Source organism: Panthera onca, chromosome C1 (assembly GCF_046562875.1).
Source record: "Panthera onca isolate mPanOnc1 chromosome C1, mPanOnc1 haplotype 2, whole genome shotgun sequence".
NCBI lineage: Eukaryota > Metazoa > Chordata > Mammalia > Carnivora > Felidae > Panthera > Panthera onca.
In genome coordinates, this window is record NC_138346.1 from 181,642,729 (window position 1) to 181,666,507 (window position 23,779).

The window sequence follows — 23,779 nt, forward strand, 5'->3', positions numbered from 1 at the left end:
CTAGCTCTACTTCCTGTGTCCAAAACACAAAGGAATAAAAAAGGCTTTTGTTCTTAGATTGGAATTTTAGCTCTATACCTTTGCTTTTCTTCCCTCTACCTAAATCCTAACCTCATCTTTCAAACCTCTCCCAGCAGCTCCAGCTAACACAAACCTCACCCTTTCTCAACCATCTATAGTCCTTACAGTCTGTTCCATGCCCTGGACACTCTATATATTCAGCTTTATAACAGATAATGTTCAGTTTGGACCACTCCGTCCTCAAAACCCTCCCTTCAGAGCTCTTACCTGCCTGAACTGGGATTTAAAAAAAAACAAAAAAACAAACTACACTGCATGGGCACATGAAGAGTAATATCAAGTAAAAATTCTTTTTGATCGCTAGAATGCAAAAAATCACACGAGCTAGACAAGTAGATCAAAACTGTTTGTTTTACATGGATTCATTTCTGGGGATTTTTCTTTGTTACTTTTTTTCTCCTTTCTGTCTTCCTTTTGGAGAGCAGTGATAACGAGGTAGACAACTATTAAAATGTAATTTAGCATCCCAGTTCTGCTGGCTTTAAGACATACCCTGAGCCATCTAACTGCATCCTGCCTAAGCCATGTTTCCTCCCCTAAAATACTGAGCATCTCTAATGCAGTCTCAAAGCTTGAAAAAACAAAAGGGCAACAAAATTAAAAATGAGAAACTAATTCAATTCTTTGCAGTTCATGGGAATAATATAATTTCTACCAGGAGTTTGATGTTTTTTTGCCTGAGTTTTGAGGTTGCACAAAAGCTTGTGGGCCACACACCATGTCCCTTTCTCTCCAGCAGCAGAGTCTGCAGATGGATGAAAGAGAAAAATGAAGAACATGGCTTCCTGTGCCATCACGTGTCCACAGCTGCACACAAAAGCAAGTTGGGAGACATGTTTTCTCTCTCTGGTACCTAGATTATCCTGATAAGCGTCCTTTTAAAATTGGAAAAAGAAAATCTAATATCACTGAGAAGATAAGTAACAGAGATGTCCAAAAGCACTATAACAGAATCTTAAACCTGGCACTTTCAGTAAATTTGGTTCTACTCTGAAGGCTGAGTTGTATCCCCAGAGGATGATAAATATTGTTATCTTTGCCTCCTGTTATACACAGGAGTCTAGTTTAAAGCCATGGTGCATTAGGTAGAATCTCCAGAGGGTGGCCAGCAACTACTGCTCAGAGGATCAAAATGTTTCATTGGGTTATGGGGCCAGGGTTAGGCAGGGATCTTCGCTTAACACAGGCAGGGGCATCCTGCACATACTTCCCCATAAAATCATGCTTTTGGAATCTGGGGGTGAACCCCAGCTCCACCACCTGGCAATAATTGTTTTGCAGGGGGAAATTACTTGACCTCACAAGGTTTCAGTGTCCTCATCTAAGAAAATGGATGTTATTCTCAGGGTTAAATCAAATACGGTATGTCTAGTGCTTAGCAAGTACCTAGCATAAAGTATCTGATAAATGATAGCAATTATGTCCTCAGCACCAAACACTTAAGCCCATGCCCAAATTTCCTCTATGTGTTTTCAAATGGAGAATTCATTCACAACCCACAGCCAGGAGCCAACCCAGCCTACCTACAATGCTTTCAACAACAAGTCTCACTTTCTTTCTCTTCCTCTGAGTGTCTCTCTTTCTCTTTTTTTTTTTTTTTAATTTTTTTTAACGTTTTATTTATTTTTGAGACAGAAAGAGACAGAGCATGAACAGGGGAGGGTCACAGAGAGGGAGACACAGAATCCTAAACAGGCTCCAGGCTCCGAGCTGTCAGCACAGAGCCCGACACGGGGCTCGAACTCATGGACCGTGAGATCATGACCTGAGCCGAAGTCGGCCGCTTAACCGACTGAGCCACCCAGGCGCCCCTCTCTTTCTCTTAATTTGGTAAGCGGGAACCTTCTAAGGGAATCCATTCGCTTAGGGAGTGGTTTGGGCTGGAAAATCTTAATCTTGAATTCTTATCTCTTCACCACTTCCCACCCCCCAATCCTCCCACTAGATATTTAAACTCCTTGTAAACTTCACAGGATCGAGATGTATTGAGATCTGTAGGAGGTGTTGGAGGAAAAGGGGGGACTGGGATGTTAAAAATCAGGGCAACAAAAATACTTATGATGTCATTTACCCTGACTTCTGAACCACCGGCAGCAGCCTTTCAACTTGCCTGATGTTCCACCTCGCCTCTCCCAGCCTGTGTTATCACCTCCCACCAAATGTAGGCCTCAGAGGGTCTTCCATTAGAGCGATTCTCACTCCTTCCCCAACTCCCCACAGCCCTCTCTCCCTCCTTCTCTGACTTTTAGCGTAGTCAATTAAACCTGAACAACTGGTGGATGGAGGAAATATGCTGCATCTATGGAATGGTACAGCAGGGACCAGTTTCACTGTTAATTTAAAATGCTAGAATTAATTAGGTAGTGTAAATGAAGAATTTAATAAGCACTCTTTACAACCACAAGTTCTACTTTTATTAAACACTGCTACCAAATGAGGGCAAATATCTCAGTTCTCTTATATATTTCCTTGCCTCATTCCCAGAAGTTCCCTGCAAATAAAAAAAAATTTTTTTTGCCTGAAATTTAAAAAGTGCATAATTATAAATTTATGCCTGAATTATATTTCTGCTTTCAACCCATAAGCTTCTTCTTTAAGCTCAGATGCTACTGTCTCTGCTTGTGCTGGAGAGGGTGCTAAACAAACCAAAGTTGACAATTTTGGTTTTGTATACCAAATTAAAGGCTGTCTTCGAAGCTGTCACTCCTATTCAAATCTACTCGGTGAACTACCAAATTAGCATTCTTTCAGTAAAGGAATCTGCTTGTTTAAACATGTGTCTTTAGAAAACAAGGAACAACACCATGAATCAGTACTTTTAAAAAATCTCACTACAGTTCTAAGGGAAATCTTTTGAAAAGGTGATTAATAATATTCACTAATATAGCTGGCAGAGTCCCTATTTAGAAGGTAAGGCTACACCAAAAATACATTTTCTATACAGGAGTGGGAGGAAGAATCATATGCTTAACTGGTTTTAATTTTGTGTGAATTATCATCCTATTATATAAAGATTATTCAGGAATCTAAACATTGGCTGTCTGAGAGGACAGGCAATTCTGTTAAAGGATGGATGATATGGTGCTCTCAGATAACATCATCAAAGCTCTGGTCCTATTTGGAGACCTTGATAAAATTTCTCTGTTCAGCCACTTTCCTTGTAACATACTACATGCCTCTGTAATAACAACATCTCCCATTTACTAAGAGACCACTATGCAATAGGCGTTACACTATCCAGTCTCTCACTTAATTCTCAAAATAAGCCCTTTGAGATAAATATTATTTTCCAATTTTATAGATGAGGAAATTAATTTTGGAGGGTTATGTGACTTTTATTTTCAACAGTTATTTTAGTTTTATGATCTTGCAAGGTACTTAATTTATATAGAAGACAAATTTACAAATGAATTAGAAGAATTGGAGAACACATACAGCTATGTGCACACGTATACACTGGATTCTCAGACTTAAAACCAAGATGATGTATCTTCCTATTTTAATGACAGACTTTCCTTTTTCTTAATAGGCCAGTTGCTTGTCAATTAAACTGTCCAGAGAAAAGGAAACAAAAGTCAACACTCAAAAATGACAAATGCTCAGGTGGGCGGAATGATTTTAGGAATGGAGCATCAGAGATGAGCAGCTGCACTCTGTCATGACGTAGCCCAGTAGATTTCTAAGAAAATATTCTCACTTCCAAAAAGATTACGGGGACACTTCACTCCAAAGAATTACAGTATCAGTGTCTGGCAAACATTAGGTCTTCAGCAAATGGCTGTTGATTAGAAAAACATCGGAAGCTAAAATGTTCAAGTATTGAAATTGTAAGGGTATTGTGTTACTATTAAGTAAAAAGTCTCTGACTTCTCAAAGAGTATCCTCAAAACAAAACAAAACAAAACAAAACAAAACAAAACAAAACACCTCAAATACAGATCTTCATTAAGCTTCTCCCTCCTACTGCAGAGTAGTTTTATTCCAGAATAATCTGCTATCCTTACAGCCTACTTCTCCCAGAGACAATGGGCAGTTGTGATCTCCGTCCACAATGGCTCCCCCGCCCCATTAAAACACTGTCTCAGACACTGGACACACACAAGCCAAATGCTTGAGAGGAAAGGAATAGATACAAACTAGCATGGAGTACAGGGAGGGTGGAGGGCAGAACTGAGAACTATAGAACAAAGGGAAAGGGTGGCTGATTGAGAATAAAAGGGGATCAAACCAAAGGGTTATTTCACAGAAAGTAAAGCTTGAGGAAGCTCCAAAATCTCATCTGCTTCCAAGTCCTACCAATCTGCAGAATGGTTTTATGTAGTGTGCACACTTGCAGGAGCTTACGACTGTGTTCCCACGCCATTCCTGAAGGCAGGATATACGATGCAGACACTCAGATGCATTAACCATCACCGTGTGTGTGTGTGTGTGTGTGTGTGTGTGTGTGTGTGTGTGTGTGCATTCCTGCTAAGGTCTGCACATTCAACGGAACAGATAGCTGCTGATCCTAAGCTTAGAATATTGAAGAAGACCATACCTGTAATTTTGTCTCTCACGAGTTTGCAGGATTCTATTTCACCAATGCTCCCAAAGAGACTCCTGAATTCCTCCTGGGTCATGTTCTGGGGTAAATAGTTGACTATGAGGTTGGTTTTGCTGTCATCTGTGGCTGCCCCTGTCTGCATGGGAGAAGGACAGTTTCTATTGTTGCTGGAGGGTCCATTGCTTGTATTGGATGTCGGGCCATTTGACACCTGTGGCTCCATGGTGCTAATTATCTAAATAAAAATAAAAATAATAAAAATAAACCTCCTGAAATCTCAAAGACACAAAGTCTCTTTCAAGATTTTATTTTATTTTATTTTGTACTTTGAAAAGAAAGGGAACAAGATAAAGCAAGATGGAGCAAAAGAGACTGGGTTGTGAACACATCCAATTTAGAAGCATGTTTTTAACCAAAATGTTAAACTCCCTTTGCTATTTTTAGGCCAGCCCATAGATTTTGAACACAGACTAGAATGCAATGGGAACGCTCCCATTATTTTGTTAATGAAAAGCTAATTCCTGTTTTCATTACACAATCACTCTCAGAAATGTATACTTAAGCCACACCAAATTATAATTAAAATGTAAAGTAATAATCATGATTAAAATTATAGTTCCATTAAAGCTGAAAAACTAAATATAGAGGTCTATGCTCACAAGATCAAATACAGTACCTGTTTATTAACTATCTTATAAAGTAAAATGACATTAAATTAAGTGGGGGCCGTTCCATATCGGAAGGGTTTGGATTGTCACTGATGTTTAAGCACTGATCAAACTTCAGATTTCATCAACACACACCAAGGAGCTGCTAAGTCATCTGATGATTCTTCTCCCTAGCCACTCCATTACTGTTTCTCCTGGACCTCTAATAAAATAAAGAACATAAAGGAAAAGGTCTCTCTGGGTATCCACCTTAGGTCCAGCACAGCCTGAGGCTATCCTCTCACACTTTATTCAAAAAGGACTTTCTGTGGATTTAAATACTTAATTAAACAAAAATTTCCACAAATGTGTGAACTGTTCCAGGCAGCATGTATGGGAAAAAAGACAAATAAATCTTAGTCTCTAGCCTCAAGGAGATTACAGTCTATGGAGGACACACACAGGCAAATGGCTCACAGTAGGACAATGAGCATGTAGTAGGGGAACAATTAGCCCTGCTTTATAGGATGTGATTGAGGAAAAGTACTGAGAAGATGAAGCAGGAATAAAGTTCTACGGGAAAAATGAATTTAAGCTCATGGAGCCTGGTTGTAAAGAGGCCCTGTATGGCATGACAAACATGGAGAATCATAAAACTGCAGAGCCAGAAGTCACTTAAGGAAATAAAATCTAGTAAAATCTAGTTCAAAACTCTCATGTTTGAGATGAATTCCAGAGACATCCAGTGAACTGTGTCATTGCAAACTGGGGCAGAGCCTGGGCCTACAGTTTTCCTGGCCCCGAATGCAGCCCAGCAGTCCCCCTTTTCCATTCTATCCTATCACCATCCCTTACTAGTCCTTCATGATAAGACTTCCATTGCCTCCGAAATTGATCAATTCTCTGGAAATGGAATCCTGCTCTGCCATTCACTAGCTGTGTGACTTTGAGTAAGGGACTTCAATTCTAGGAGCCTTAGTTTTCCTCATTTGTTTTTTTTTGTTGTTGTTGTTTTTGTTTTAATTAAAAAATTTTTTTTTACATTTATTTCTTTTTGAGAGACAGAGAGAGACAGAGCACAAGTGGGGGAGGGGCAGAGAGAGAAGGAGACACAGAATCCGATGCGGGGCTCAAACCCACAAACCGTGAGATCATGACCTGAGCTGAAGTCAGATGCCCAAGTGACTGAGCCACCCAGGCACCCCTAGTTTTCCTCATTTGAAAATGGGAACACCTGCCTTGCGAGGTGGTGACATGATGTACAGAAACCACCTGAATAGTAGTGGGAATGTAATTCACATTCATTGATATTTATTTGTTTTTATTTTTTAAAAAGATTATATTTTTAAGTAATCTTCATACCCAATATTGGGCTCGAACTTACAACCCCGAAATCAAGAGTTGCATGCTCTACTGACTGAGCTAGCCAGATGCTCCCATCATTGATATTTATTAAAGTCACTCTACCAATTGTCTGACATCACTTGTCTCACTTCTCACAAGAAGGCAATGACGCATATTCTCATATTCTCCACATCTTGTAGACAAGGAAAGCAAGGCTTAGCAGATATCTGATAACTAGCAGCTTCCATTATCATCACCATTTGGCTATTGAGAGAATTTCTGGGGGATAAGCACTTTTATATCATACACATGTAGTAAAGTGTGCAAACCTTAAGGGTACAACTCAAAGAATGTTTACAAAGAGAACACAATTCATACCTGAGTAGTCACCTTTCAGATCATGATATAGAACATGACTAGCATTCCAGAAGTCTTTCTTGTGTCCCCACCTCCATCATTCACACCTCCCTAAGGTAACTGACTTCTAATCCAGAGATTTGTTTTATCTGTTTTTGAACTTTAAATACATGGAATCACACAATATGTACCCTTTCATGTCTTTTCACACATTATGTCTAGGTGTCATCCATGTCGTTAGATATAGTGGTAGGTTCTTCTTCTCCACTGCTGTAGAGAATTCCACTGTATAAAAATATTGGGGGCAACTGGGTGGCTCAGTCAGTTAAACATCCCACTCTGGTTCAGGTCATGATCTCACGGTTTGTGGGTTCGAGCCCTACATAGGCTCTGTCAATGCAGAGCCTGCTTGGGATCCACTGTCTCCCTCTCTCTCTGCCTCTCTCTCTCTCTAAAATAAATAAACATTTAAAAAATTAGGGGCACCTGGGTGGCTCAGTCAGTTAAGCATCTGACTTTGGCTCAGGTCATGGTCTCACAGTTTGTGAGTTTGAGCCCCACGTCAGGCTCTGTGATGACAGCTCAGAGCCTGGAACCTACTTCAGATTCTGTGTCTGTCTCTCTCTGCCCCTCCCCCCCTCAAAAATAAACATTAAAAAATTTTTTTAGATCACATTTTGGGGTGCCTTGGTGGCTTAGCTGGTTAAGTGTCAGGTTTTGTCTCAGGTCATGACCTTATGGTTTGTAGTTTTGAGCTCCGTATGGGGCTCTGTGCTGACAGCTCAGAGCCTGGAGCCTGCTTTGGATACTGTGTCTCCTTCTCTCTCTGCCCCTCCCCCACTCACACTCTGTCTGTCTCAAAAATAAATAAACATTAAAAAATTTTTTTTTAAATCATATTTTATTTATCTCTTCTACTGTTGGTAAACATTTGGGTTGTTTCTAGTTTTTAACTATTTTGATAACGCTGTTATGAGCATTATGTACTTGTCTTGTGGTTTACACACACACACATTTCTGTTAGGAATATTCCTGGGAGTCTATTTTTGGGTCATAGAGTATACTTATGTTCTGCTGTAGTAGCCACTGTCAGTATCTTTTTTAAATGGCTGCACCAATTTACACTCCCACCAGCAGAGTATGAAAGTTCCAGTTGCTGCTCACCCTTATCAATACTCATTGAGACTTTCTTGGTTTGGTTTTATTTTTGCTTATTTTCTCATTGAAGCAGAGTGATAAAGTAAAAAAGGAATATATTTTTAGTCAAGGCAACAGCTGATTTAAATTGTAGTTCCACCACCTGTTAGCTATGTGCTCTCAGGCAGGTTACATCAATACTCTGAGCCTCAGTTTCCTCTTTGTAAATTGGAATAAAGCCTCTCGTGTAGATTTATCTTCAGAAAGAATGCCTGGAGGCATAATGACTAATATTCTGCATCATGCCCTATATAGGTGTTACTTTAATTCTTTCCTCTTCTGAATGATCATAAATGGGAAATGAAACCAAAAGAAAAAAAAAAGTCTCAAGAGGAGTCAGAGAAATAAGGCAGATGGAGGAAGGTGAGGAGCTTCTAAGATTCTTTATCATTATAAGTAACTTAAGTGGCTCCCCTTATCACATCATCAGAACTTTTTTCTTGGATTCAGGTCAACTGTGGGATTCTGGAAGGCTGGTTGAGACAGCAAGGAGAAAACAAAGAGTTTCTGAGAAGAATCTTATTATTTTAAATATTTATTTATTTGAGAGAGAAAGAGAAAGAATGGAGGACGGGCAGACAGAGGGGGGCATAGAGGACCCAAAGCAGGCTCCAAGCAGCAGAGAGCCTGATGCAGGGCTTGAACTCACAAACCACGAGATCATGACCTGAGTCGCAATCAAGAGTTGGAATACTTAATCCACCAAGCCACCCAGGCGCCCCATCTGAAGAATCTTAAATCAAACTCTTCTCAGCACTGATAGAAACTGTACCAACACAGCCTAGTCAGCTGCTCTGTCCAGGAAACAATGAGGGAGATGCGCCCAAGGGATGTACATGCTAATGGAGATGATGTCGTAGAGCATCATCACAACTCCTGGCTGGGAGGCAGGTTTCTGCTCTGCCAAACTGTTGGGCCTCCTGGGCCTGAGCCGTGTCTCCATTTGCTGTGTCGTCTCACTGCCTCACTAAGTGTCCAGGCAACAGACACAAGGAGCACTGCCAACTTGATAAGGAACTTAAAAGCAGAATTTGTCTGGTTCAGAAGGCTGGGCTGGCAGAACCACAGAGCTACCCAGCTGCTACATTTTGACTTAATGGCAAAAGTGCTAGTCCCACAATCTATAGAACACCTTTCCTGCTCTCCATATTTGTCAAGTTACCCTTCTTTTTATTTCTTTTTATTTTTTTTAATGTGTATTTATTTTTGAGACAGAGAGAGACAGAGTGCGATTGGGGGAGGGGCAGAAAGAGAGGGAGACAGAATCTGAAGCAGGCTCCAGGCTCCGAGCTGTCAGCACAGAGCCCCGACACGGGGTTCGAATTCAAGAACTGTGAGATCATGAACTGAGCCGACATCAGACGCTTAACTGACTGAGCCACCCAGGTGCCCCTGTCAGGTTACTCTTCTTATGTCTCTCCCACAAACGCCTAGAAAATATCCTGCATCGAGGCAGCCTTTTCGGCATGAATGATGGAGTATGAAGAAGAATGTAAATCATACCTAAGCATGCTGAGATTCTATGGGATCAAGACTGTTAAAGGTCACCTGACAGCCAGGTTCATCTTTTGTTCACTGGATGCTCGCCTCACAGACATGTGTGGTGAAAGCCAGCACTTGTCCATGTAAACATCTCACAGGTTTCCTTGCTCCAGAGAAGCCTAGGAAGCATCAAGTCTGCAGTAAAGTCATTTCAGTTCCCCAACCATCTTCCCCTACATCTTATGTGCATTTCCTAAATTATGCTGACTCCTGGACTGTAGCCCCATCTGTAGATCAGACAACCTTAACTGGGCTCAAACTTTTGAAAAGGATCGATGAGATGCAATATTTGGTACTGAGCTACTTCAACCGACCAAACCTATAAATTAGGTCAAGTCATTCTTGGCTTATGGAGATGGAGCTCTCTTTGCTCTGCACACACACTACAATTATCCTTTTGTGTATTCAGAAAGAACTGATGAAAATACACACAATCACATAGAGTTTGCTCAATAAAAAAGTACAATGCTAAAGCTGAGAAACACTTGCAAATGTTTAACACACATCACATAGTAAGCCCCTCACTCATCTTAATGATGCATCCCAGGATACAAGACAGGCTTAAAAAAAGGAATCACAAATGTAAAATGTCAGAATCAAATCCAACACACAAGTGAACCAAGAGGATTTTAAAACATTACTTGGAAAATAAGAGAAATTGCCAAGGTCTAAAGATACGGAACCCAAGAATATTAAACTGTAATATTTTAAGGTTATATGACGTCTTTAACGAGAGGACACCTGTAATCTCAACTTGGGGAACAGACCAGAGGTAAACGTATGTTAGCAGGAAGTATATCCTCCACTAAGTGCAGAGGCTGGCTTCACAAGATCAGAAGACTTCCTTCCCCAGGCTAAAGCCTTTGATATTCTAACAGCACAATTTTCATTGCAAATAAATATATCAGTTACTCAAGTGTGACTATGTATTTTCATGAAACAGTCTGTGTGGGTCTCATGGCCAACTTTGCAGCTGACCAGGTTCCAAACCGTTTTTGCCCTCCTTCCCTCTTACGAATGGCAATTAAGAACAGAATTACAGTGAGCATCCAGGATAGAGCATTGAGGAGGTTCAGTTGACTTCAACTCTAATGGTTGTACAAAGCACTGCATTAAATCTTTTATGTTCCTGTGATATATTTTAAGAAACATTATACAGGCAGAAAATTTCAGGGATAAACTATTAGAGCAGTGCACAATAACACAGGCACTCAAATCCTGTCATTGTAAATGTCAATGATTTGAATGACTAATTATTCACACTCAACGCATTAACCTCATCCCTCCCACCATTTTTTTTTTCAGAAAAATATACAACAAAAGCAAGAGGGAAGGCCTCAGACATGCAGCTGCTGGATCAGCACTCAGGGACATTTATCTCTGTGGAGGGAGGTAAGAAGCAGAGGCCAGGCTCAGCCTCATTCTTAAGGTGCTCCTGAAAAAAACAGCCCATCGTAGTGTCTCCATCGCCACAATCCCGGGTCCTTAGGCCCCATAGCCTTAATTACCTGCTCAATCCCATCTTTTATTTTGTCCCCCCAAAGGTATCTGCTTCACTGTTTCCTGGACTTGTCAGGTCAGATGCACATAAAAAATGGGGTTTATTTCCATTATGGCTAGATCTTAGAATGCTAGATGAACAGAGATGGAGCCCCGGAGTGCCAGGCACTGTGCTGGGCCCTGAGGTTACAGAGACAACAAAGACAAAGAGATAGCCTTCATTGAGTTCCTGATGGAGATGCATGACAGACACCAGAGAACACGAAGGACCACAAAGCCCAACCCCATAATGTTAACAATGAGGAAACCTAGGACCAGAAAGGGGAAATAACTTGCCCTGGGTGATACTGCTAGTTAGAGCAGGAAATGGGACTTAAGCCCAGGTCTACAGACTACCTCACTTGTGTACTCTTGTGACAATGCAGACATGGACATTTAGATGAGGGTTTATTTCTCTTTTTCTGGGAAGAGGGAGTAAGGTGGCCATATCATAAAAATGCCCTTGAACAGAGGTGTGGAGACATGTCTACCTCCATACTTTATTGAGTATAGCACTTTACAGTTTACAAAGAATGGTGACCTGAGCTCCATAGCTCAGAGACCACATCTGTTTTGTTTATTATAGCATCTCCTGCATGTAGAACAGCGCCTGATGATTCTAAGTTCTGGATAAAGGACTACTGAATGAATGAAAGTCCTTGCACGTTCAGTAGTTCACTAGATCCCTCAAACAACCCTGTAAAGTACAAGCCAAAAAGGTATTAATGTCATCCCATTCTTAAATATAACAAAAGAGGGCAGAACACTTACTGAGTACCCACTATATGCCAGGCATACATTTAGATATTATTTCATATACAGATTGTAAGAGGCATTTGTTCAAGCAGGAGGGCTGAATCTTTGGCTGACATGAGCCCCCTTGAGAACCTGTTGAATGCCTTTTTCCATTCTCCCCAGAAAAATGTACACACACACACACACACACACACACACACACACACACACACCATTTTACGTACACTAAAGGCAATCCTTTGTCTCCAGATTGAAATCCTCCAGCTGATTCTAAGAATAGCAATACAATCAAAGTGCAAAAACTTCCCTTCCTTCCCAAATCTTTCTTTTCATGTAATTTCTTGTTCTCAGAATTCATGAATTCATTAACCAAACAAATATTTATTGCCAAAGGGTCTACATGTCAGAGGAGAGAGCAAGCATGTCTTATGGCCAGAAGGTCCTTTAAATATATTAAACCAAACTATTGTAAAATTCTAAAAATGTACTTAAAGTCTCCTTTAATATTTCTTCCATCAGCTCATGGACTCCTCATAGTTCCTTCTGTCCTTCACTCTTCACAAGGCTTTCATCTGCTCAAATCTGGGGAAAGACTAGAGTTATAGGGCTGGTCCTCCTCTTCACAACTAAGGACAGTTATTGTCCCGGGCACCAGAGAGCCACCTTGGAGGCCCTACCGCAGCCCCCTCACCAATCCTGTCTGCCATACTGTGGCCTTACTCCAATATTTTCCATAAAAATGCAGTCCCACAATAAACTGCTTGGTCTTGCATTTACATATCTTAACCCACTTTACACTCTCAGGATTTACTTCATGAGACACATGAAGGGTTACGACTTTATGTTACAGGAACCTGTGCTATGGTAAAACGCAAGACTGACATTCGTCATCCAAGAGCCCAGTGCAGGGCCATTGTACTCCTATCACGGCAGTTCTCAACTTCTGGTTTTCCGGAGGAGGGGTGGCCTCAAGGCTCAATCTGGGCAAAAAGACCAAGAGAAAAGAAACTAAGAAGGTCACAGGAATACGGTGCTTCTTTTCCAAATACTCTCCCCTTTACTTTTAATGCCCTCTAAATGTCAGCATTCCCAGAAACTAGAAAGATGGAGTGTACTGATTGCAAACATGTCTCAGGTGTGTACATCTGAGACACACGCACACACGTATTTTATTCAATATTTTAATGAGTATTGAAAGGTGTTTTCTTTTACCATGTTGGAAGGACTTTTGAAAATTTATGTATAAAGGCTAACCCTTATGTAATAGAACAAGCGCTCCCGAGAGCATGAAGAATAATGTTTACCAAGGGCAGTCACTGAATCGAACCATTAAAGAAATAGATTTAAATTATTCATGAGAACAAAAATAAAAGTCCTAATTCTCTTTGTAGGCATTTCCCACTTAACCCTTATAAAATCCTGACACGCAGTATGTTAGACTCTGGTGGTGCAGCCCAGACTACTGCATCTCACCCGCCTTTCAAAAGCCTGAAAAACAAATCCCCAAAGTTAGAAAATTACACAGCAGGCTCTGTGTTCCTGAAGACAGATATTATTTTTAGGAATAATTCCTCACTTCTCTTCTTGCTCCTTTAAAGATACTAAAAATGTCCTTACAACCCCCAATTTCATATTTTTTAAAAGTTTTATCCATCAGCTCATAAAATCCACACTCTCCCCTCCTTCTCTTCAAGAGGTTTTAATTCACTCAAGTCCCTTCAGATTAATATTTTTTTCTAAATGCAATGCTTTCCTGGTTATGATTCAACTGGGAGGGAGACACATGTTATTAATGGGTTCCAAGAGCAGGGGCTGAGATTGATGATCTGATCACTCTAAGAAAAGGGAACTTGGGAATATACTCACCCCACACCCCCACGCCCCCCACCAAATTACAAGTGATGACTCACAAAAGACCCCTGGAGCAGAAGAATCTGGCTGAAGACTGCACCCATGTCCCTCAAAAACATTTGTACCAAGTTTCCCTAATTCTGCTGGAAGGTAACTAGAAAACTCTAGAAAAAATATTTAATTCCAACTGGGGAAAACATGCTGACAGTTTAATAGTACCTTTGGGTAGATGCACAAATAACCTGAAAGACCTATTTACTCTAGGAAGTTATGTGGTAATAAATTCTCAGCATATCCTTAAAACAAGTGTGTTCAAGTCAACACAAGTTTATTGAATGCTATTATAGACCAAGGCATTGTTCTAGGAATACAGAAAACAAAACTAATTTGGTCCCTGCCTTTAGAGTGTTCAAGTTAGGAGGATGGAAAGGGAGGGCAGATAAACAAATAATTAACTAAAACCAGTTGTATATACCCCTTTCTTTAAGCAATTGCCTCCAGAGTTTCTCTAATGACTCTCCCTCCTTCCCAAAAAGCACATACATGAGATATACACAGACAAGTTCTGATACTGTACTGACAGTCCTGTTTCCAGTCTAAATGCTTACGTCCTAAACAAATGACTATTTGTAACAAGGAGGTAAGCTTAAGGCATTACTCCTTTGAAACAGCATCTTCTTGGGGCGCCTGGGTGGCGCAGTCGGTTAAGCGTCCGACTTCAGCCAGGTCACGATCTCGCGGTCCGTGAGTTCGAGCCCCGCGTCAGGCTCTGGGCTGATGGCTCGGAGCCTGGAGCCTGTTTCCGATTCTGTGTCTCCCTCTCTCTCTGCCCCTCCCCCGTTCATGCTCTGTCTCTCTCTGTCCCAAAAATAAAAAAAAACAAAAAAAAACAAAAAAACGTTGAAACAGCATCTTCTTCACTGGAGAGGAATACTAGGCGTGCCAGAAGTATTCTCAGTGGGGGTAGTCAGGGTTTTTAAAAACTCAGCAGTCGCTGGAGAGAACAAGAGGCATTAATACTTAAAATAGCAGGGCCAGTGTGGATATGAAAAGCATAATCAAAATTTAATTTCTCTTAGGCATTATTCTCAAATTCACAGAAATCCAAGTTTTTAATCTTCCTCCCCAGATACAGCACACACATTTCTCCTCCTAAATAAATACTGGCCTCCTTTATATCTTACAGTGTTTCTTTAGGGCTTTAGTTTGGGCCTAAAATGATTTCCTGGTATGCCTGTCCTGGGGCAGTCCTAGTAAAACCCCTGGGTACTTGGTTTTAGCAGACTTTTACAGCAAACCTTCCAGAGCCGAGGGATGACCCGGCCATCCAGTTCATTATAAAGACGAGGAAACCTTTCTGTCACCACCCCTTGAACCCCCAATTCAGTGCTCTTTTCCAAAATAAAGATCATCTCAAACTTTCAATAAGCCTTCTTTGTTAAAGACATATTTGAAAAGCGCAAATGTTTTCATTTCAATATAAATACAATTTCATGGCCAAGCTCTCAGGCTTTCTGCAAAAATATTAGATCTAATAAAAAAATCAACAGGAGGGGCACCTGGGTGGCTCAGTCGGTTAAGCGTCTGATGTCAGCTCAGGTTATGATCTCACAGTTTGTGAGCTCAAGCCCCGGGTCAGGCTCTGTGCTGACAGCTCAGAGCCTGGAGCCTGCTTCAGATTCTGTGTCTCCTTCTCTCTCTGCCCCTCCCCCCTTCTCATTTCCTCTCTCTCCCTCTCTTAAAAATAAACAAACACTAAAAAAAAAACTTCAAAAAAAACTTAAAAAAATTAATTGGAAAACAATTCCTTTCCCATTCTACCCCTTAAGCTTCTAAACTCTGAATATTTAATGTGGACAAAATAACCAAAATGCCTCATAATTAGCTATGGGTACCTGTTGGGGCAAGAACCAGTTGTGATGGTAGACACGTCATCTTCATACAAAGAACATTAATGGATAATTTGTAAAATTGCTTCCATAATTATCAAGTTGAGCTTCTTTTTTTTAAGTTTATTTATTTATTTTGAGAGAAACAAAGAGAGCCTGACTGTGCATGCGCTCATGTGCCTGCGCGAGTGGGGGAGGGGCAGGGAGGAAGAGAGGCAGAATCCCAAGCAGGCTCCACACTGTCCACTGGAGCCCTATTTGGGGCTTGAACTCATAAACCAACCATGAGATCATGACCTGAGCCCACCAAGAGTCAGACTCTTAACTGACTGGACCACCCAGGCACCCCAAGTTAAGCTTATCTTCTGATTAAATGCATAATCAATAGCCAGTGGCATAAATATTGTATACTTATAAAGTGCCTGGCTGGTGGCTCAGAGTATAAGCAAACTCACGGGGATTCAGCTGAACGAAGCAATGTGTTATTCTGCATCTGTATCATGATCTGCAGCATGGGGTCACTCCTCCGCATTTGTGTTAATGCACACTCAGATTAAATTCTTCAGAAATACCAATAAAATGTTTTTTTTTTATTGTGAAAATTTGTATTTGTTTTCTTAACAAACCTGGGTGGGAATGGGGAGGATAGTGAAGGGAAGTAGAGGGAGTCAGTATCTAGAAAATTCTATACAGGGCAACCTTTTGTTAAGAATTGTATAATGCCAATGGTTCTTCCAATTGTGCAATTCAAAGGAGAAAAGATTATTTGGGGGCATACTGAAGCTAAAGATACTAAGTGAAATAGACAGTTCTCAGCACCTCAGTGTATGTGTAAGTGGCCATGGTAAATTAGACCTGTGGACAATTCACACAGCCTCATGTTATATCTACATGTTCATTACTGAAAAAATCTTGAACGTCATTCTGATAGAGCAGTTTTAAATTTGAAAATTACTTTATCACATTTGAAATTTTATTTTTAATTTCTTCCTCTTCTGAATTTCTTTCTTTCTTCCCTTCCTTCCCTCTCCTTTTTTTCTTCTTTTTTTTAATAAGAAGGATTCATTAGAAAAAAAGACTTTTTGACCTGATAGGGGAACTTTTTTCCTCACACTACCTCAGAGAGTTATTTGGGACTACCATTCATCCTGGACACCCCCTGGGAAGGCAGATGGGTGTGAGTAAAATGGGACTCTGGCCTAACAGCGTTCCTAAGAATGCAGACCTAGGCTGGGAGAAGTGTATCTCTGAATTATTTGTGGACAGCTTGTTCACATAGAACATAGAAATTCAAGGTCTGCAACTGTCAAGCTTTAAGGTGCAGTGAAATAGTATCATTCACATTGGTGGAAATGTAAACTGGCACAATCTTTCTGAACCTTATGTTCATATTCTTGGACCCAAGGACCCATTCTGAAGCTCAGAAAAGCATTGTAAAATTCTAAAGATCAAAAGTATGCATGATAAAGTATATTATGAAAAGTGTATCTTAGAAGAGTGAAAAAATAGAAACAACCTAAGGGCCCAACAAGAGGGGATGACTAAGTAAGTTACTGTATAGTTTTATGACACAGTATTCTGCAGCTGTTAAAATTATGTTTATAATGGGTTTTATAACAGAAGAAACCATGTATGATAAATGTAGAAAAAAGTGAAATAAAAATTATCTTGATTACATAAACATGTACAATGTAGGAGGGAAAAGTAAAAATACTAACAATAAAGGGTGGGATTATAGGTGACTGTTACACTCGTCTCTATCTTTATTTTCCAAGTTTTTGTCTTACAATGAAAATACAGCACTTTTATAATCTGAAAGGAAGTTATTTTTAAAAATGAAAGAAAATGTCAAATCCTTCAAACCAGTTTGGAGTCACAGTATTAAAAATTATTCCATCTCCTTCCCAGAGCTGTCCTGCGGGATCTCTCCTTGGCCACACTCTGCTCCTACATTAGAGGACACATAGGAGCCCAAATGAATAAAAATCGCATTTCTTGAAACGGCCTGTGATTCAGTCTCTCCTTCACCTAAATCACTGTGTATTAGCAAGGTTACAATCTAAGTCTGCCTTATCGCCTGGCAGCAACCTTCAGGAGGACAGCAAGGAGAGAAGATGATTTATAAGAAAACCATTCCCTGGATCGGGGAGTGAAAAGTACTGATCCGTTCTAAAAGCTCCTGCTGACAAACTCTGATATTATGAACATTCTGCACTTGGACAAAAAGCTCCCACTTTTCTTAATTACATGGTCTGAGCAGGAGCCTGCTTTTAGGATCTGCCCAATCACACAACAGCCATTTATTTTCCCAACCGCAGCTGCCAAAATTTCCCTGATCTCTGTTCTGTGCTCCATCTTCAAGGACATCTTGTGAATGTATGACACTGTCAAGCAGCATTCCATGCCATGCTTTTTAAGCTTCTCTCTCTCTCTTTCCTGCATACAGAGATCTTCCTAATACATATGTATTAAAAATCTCACAAACAAAAAGCAAAGTGGAGAGGAAAAAAAAATCACAAATACCACGTATCAGAATGTTTGTCTACTTTAAGACAAATACTTTATTATGACAATGAACCACTAACACTCTTTGTCCTCTGTATGATTGGCTTCCTTTAGTTTTATGGACTCTGCATCTTGTAATTCATTGTGTCTCCTCTTTGTAATACTGCTAGAAAAATGAGGGGCAAATTTGTAGCCCTCTGTGTTTAAGGAAAGAGCACAGAATCTCCCTGCAAACTTTTGATTCTTGTTTTTAATGTTTGTTTTATTTTTGAGAGAGAGAGCAAGGGGCAGAAAGAGAGAGAGACAGAGGATCTAAAGCAGGCTCTGTGCTGACAGCAGAGACCCTGATGCGGGGCTTGAACTCATGAACCATGAGATCATGACCTGAGCTGAAGTCGGCTGCTTAACTGACTGAGCCACTCAGGGGCCCCTTGATTCTTTTTCAACACAAACTTAACCTCTGAATTTATCTTTTTTTTTTTTTTTATTCTCTTAATTTTCCTTCACCTCAATTTCCTCATTGTTCTATTTTTTTAAAAAAGAAAAATAGATGTATTTTTACATATTTTTATGATGTTGCCGTGTAACAACAGAAAATTTTGGATTAGAATAAAGAACAAGTTAATATTTTTGTCTTCACAAATCATCTTTTGTCTTTCAAAATATGCTTCTGAAATCTCACTAATTCATATAATTGGACAAAAGTCAAACTGGCATTTTAAAAATTCAGAAATGGTAAGACTTTTTAAAACACAGGATAAAGTTTCAAAATTGTTACCTTTATACTAAAATTTAAACTGCATTATATATAATTCTCAGATAAGACCCTTGTAGAACTAATTTAATAAGTCCCTAAGAATAATTTGGATACATGTATACACACTAAGGTATTGAAGAGTTTACATCTTTGAGTCAGGTAACCATGTCCTTTGAAATCACAAAGTAAATTTGCTTGGCAAACTGCTCCAATTCTTGATATATTCTTTTTATCCCAGAAATTTATCTTAAAAAAAACAAAACAATGAAAGGCTAACAATATTCAGAGTCAGCTGTTGTCAAATTAACAAATTTTAGGGCAAACTAAATTTTTTTTAATTATAGGCATACTTTAAAGCAAGTCAAAAGTTTTAAAAAAGTTTTTTAATGTTTACTTATTTTTGAGAAAGAGAGAGAGAGACAGAGTGCAAGTCGAGGAGGGCAGAGAGAGAGGGACACAGAATCCGAAGCAGGCTCCAGGTTCTGAGTTGTCAGCACAGAGCCCGATGTGCGGCTGGAACTCACGAACAGTGAGATGACCTTAGCAGAAGTTGGGACGCTTAACCAACTGAGCCACCCAGGCGCCCCAGCAAGTCACAATTTAATAATGACAATATTGCACTTCATTTGAACAGCTCTTCCCCACAACTGAAGTTAGTTCTTAAAAGAAGAGGAAAGGCAGTACAAAGGAACAAAAGTCAAGCTAACTTCCCTAACATCAATGAGTTCCTTCAATGGGCCAGAAGCCATTATGATAAATGCCTGAGATACAGGAGAGAAAGGGGTTTCCTGCCTGCAAGGAAATAAATAAATCAGTAAATAAGTAATTACTCTATAATGTCATAAATGTGGTAATGGAGAAGTATATACAAAGTGCCCAGCAAAGTCCCTGCCTGGAATATAGCAAAGGCCCAATAAATGGAGATCCTGTGATAACACTGATTAAAAAGTGCTTTGGGTTACACAGGAAAATGTTTAGGCAAGCAATTACCATGAACTTCTAATACTACCAACAGCACACAATAAACAGTGATAGATATAGTCAGGTAGGTTACTTCACTTAATTCTCCCACAACTGTGCAAAGTAGGTAACTATCGTTCCCCCTACTTACAGTTGGGGAAACCAAGGCTTGAAGAAGTGAAGTCACTCTACACAGGATGAAGGAGAAGTGAGGCCTGAGGCAGTATCTGCTCTCACTCAGCCAGAACCACAACTTGAACTCAAGTGTGAAACCAAACTCTGCCCCTTCTGAAACCTCCAAGTCAGAGGAAAGAGCTCCTATCACCATAAAATGCAACCCCAATGGTCTTGGGAGAAAGTAAATGATCGAATCCAATTAAAACCCTACTGGGCTACATATCTACCATTAGTCATTAAAACTGTCAAATAAATGGATGCTAGAGGAAAATCTTAGTTCAAAATTCCACATGGTATACAGGCAAGAGCATGAAGTTTGGAGTTTATATTTGAAAACTGGCTCCAGCCTTGACCGTGGTTTAGACACTTAAGACTCTGAATTGCAATTTAAATTTACTCATCTGAAAAATACACATAATTCTATCTGCCTTGCAGGGTGGTTGTGAAGATGAAAAATAACAAATTTAAGGCATCTGGCTCAGAACTTGGCACACAGTAAGGACACAATACATGTTCATTCCCCTTGTCAAAATTATAACATTCTAAAAACATATCCCCATTAAAATGAGGCAGCAAAGTTGACTAGAGCTGGTAACATTTATCCTTGGAATTTAATTTCTGAAATGGAAAAAAATACTTAAAAATGTTAGTACTCATCACCTATGTCAATAGCTATTTCCTTCATCTTCAAAATGTTTCACAAACATTAACTAATAAATTCTCGCAATAATACCAGTCAGGAACATACAGAGCAAAGGGAAAGGGATTAAGTGAACTTTAAAAAGTGAGTAATGAAATCACCATTTTTAACACTTACAAACATAATTTCTGGTACACTTTGCCTTTTTAAAACACCCTCTACTGTGAGTGGCTTAAAGTTAGATACTTCAAATGTAATAAGTGCAGTCACTCAGGTTTCTGATTTCCCAAGAGGAAAACCCTCTTGTTTTCATGGGAAATTTCAGGAAATTGCCACAGTGCTCTCTGTGGAAGGACAGCAGAGGGCATTTCTGACTTTCCACATGGACCTGCTCAGGGTGGAAGCATAGAGGTTGTCTGTCCTTGGTGTACCCTCCACTTGGACTGCTCCTTCCTTCCTGTGGACCCCAAGGAGCAGCTATGTTGACCACATGCACTTCAGGAGAATTTTACAGGACACTGTTGGAAAGGTGTGGTGGGAAGTGCAGAGATAACACAGAAAGTGTTATCTTCCTGCAGAAATGGAATGAAGCTTTACAAAGTCACTGGAAAGAATTCTTTAAATCACATGTTAGACTCAGGGGATTTTATAAGCACATTCACACCCAGCACCCCATTTCATCTTCATGAAGACCCTGAGAGATGAGTGGGCTTTGCCCCCCTCCCCTATCATTTGTATTTTACAGGTGAGCAAACCAGGGGCTAAGCAGCAAACAGAAAGCAGAGTGACTAGCCCTGGTTCCCAAGGTACAGAGCTGGGATCTGACCCCGGGTCTTCCTGTCACTGACTCTCATCTTCCTCCTTTACCCACCACAACCTCCATAAATGCTGGAAATCACCCTCCCAGCAACATTTTCTCCAGCCTGCAAGGACAAACTAGAACATGCTGTGGTCTCTCCCGTGCCACACTCTGCGCAGGCACTCCTGTTGGAAAGCTGTCCTCTCCCACCACCAGGCCTAACAGACCTTCCCCAACACCCCATCTTTCCCCAGCTCCCACCTCTATCCTTGGCACATGCTTCCCTCATGGACATTTACCACACAGCCTCGAGACTCTCCATTTTCCTGTCTTTATCGCTGGACTGTGAGCTCCTTGAGGACAGGGGCTGTGTTTGATTCATTTGTAACCCCAGGGACCAGCGCAGAGCTCCAGGTTTTGTTGGCAGAATAAATGAATAAACAGGCGGCTCTCCAGGTGCTCACCTGCTCTCCATAGCTAAATCTGCTTTCCTTGCTCTGTTCCCCACCATTCCTCTCTCATCATAAACTTCTCTTGTATCTTTCTCAGCTCTTCAAAATCAATTTAAAAATAACAGCACTTTTGGGGCACCTGAGTGGCTTAGTGGGTTGAGCATCTGACTTTGGCTCAGGTCATGATCTCATGGTTCGTGAGTTCAAGCCCCACATCGGGCTCGCTGCTGTCAGCCCACAGCCCACTTCAGATCCTCTGTCCCCCTCTCTCTGCCCCTCCCTCTCTTGTGCTAACTCGAAAAAATAAATAAAAACATTAAAAAAAATAAGAGCACTTTTATCTTTTAAAGCTATATTGCACTTATCACGCTTGTCTTCCTCAACTTCTTTCAAACTGTCCCCAAAGACTGTATTTTTAAGGCCATTTTCTGGGGAAGGCCATCTTCATAGCCTCTTTTCCTTTACCATTCATTCATTCCAACTCAGACTGCCTCTGTTTCAGGCCTAAACTCATATTTTATTTTCACTTTGGGTCTAAATCTGGCTAAGGGCTACAGGTTAAGAGTCCCACAGAACACTTGCACCTAGGAGTTGCTACAAGTCACACAGGCAGAAGCCAAAGCCAATGGAGACTCAATACTTTGCTGTAACATCTATCAAAGCTAATGACTTGCGTGTTATTTAAAAAAAAATGATTGAATAAACTATCATATAATTACTTCTACTTCCATTCAATTCAAATCAATTTAAACACTTATCCAATATCTATCTATCTAATGGTTAGGAACACAGGCACCAGAGCCTGAATGCCTAAGTTCAGCTGTGTGATTTTGGGCATGTTACTTAACAATTCTGTGTCTTAAGTTTTCTCAGTGTTGACAGTGTTTATAGGAATGTGGCAAAGATTAAATGTATTTTATGATTAGATGACTGAGTTCCATGGCATTTGATCCCTGCCATTGAGGAATTTAGTCTTGTAAGGGGTGGGGGATGGCAGTGGTTAATGGACAGATCTGTGAATAGACAAAATTCCAAAATGCAACAAAGCAGGTACCATAGCCTGCCTTCTGTGGTATGTATGTCTTTTCCATGTCTTTACATGTGTGCTTCCTCTCCTCCCACTAAAATGCTTCTCCCACCACCATCTAAATAACTGGGCCATGTTGCAAAGTTCAGTTGAAGTCTGACTGCCTGACTCAGATGGCCTTGGCACCTCCTCTCTTTGCTTTGCTGTGGCATTCACACTCCACATCCGGTCACAGTCTACCTGCCTGTCTCCCCACTGACTGGGAGCTCCTGGAGAACAGGGCCTGAATTTTAGTTGACTTCTTGCTCCAGGCATGGAGTACACAGGAAGAATCTGACCAAAGCCTGCTGAATGAATCAGTGATCAGCGGCAGGTGCAGGGTGCCAGGAGGGTTTAGAGGGAGAGAACACGGGAACATTACACGAGACTTCCTTTTTTCCCAACCCACCAGGCTCTGCAGTGTGCTGAGAAAGCCATAAGAGAAACTTGTGGTTCTATATTTTTAAATCCTTTCCTTAAGCCTTTTCTTCACTCTTCCTGCGCTGTTTATTTTAGATGAGTACAGGCATGAAGATCAAAACAAATGTGAACCAGTGGCTAAGGGGGGGGCAAATAAATTTTGGGAGACTCACAATCGTAACATGCCACTAAACACAAGAAGAGGAAAATATTTAGGGCTTCACCCGGAGCTCTGCACAAAAGGTGCACTGCCAAAT

At 40.5% G+C, this 23,779-nt stretch overlaps 1 protein-coding gene across 7 annotated transcripts in view; it reads right to left on the bottom strand.

Annotated features, from left to right (window-relative positions):
- Positions 1-23,779, bottom strand: part of ELAVL4 (ELAV like RNA binding protein 4) — a 146,075-nt gene that overhangs the window by 46,630 nt on the left and 75,666 nt on the right. For all 7 annotated transcript variants that reach the window (XM_060621430.2, XM_060621432.2, XM_078451924.1 and 4 more), the window contains exon 2: positions 4,619-4,859. In XM_060621430.2, the coding sequence (XP_060477413.1) occupies positions 4,619-4,859 (241 nt within the window). The remainder of the gene's footprint in view (positions 1-4,618; positions 4,860-23,779) is intronic.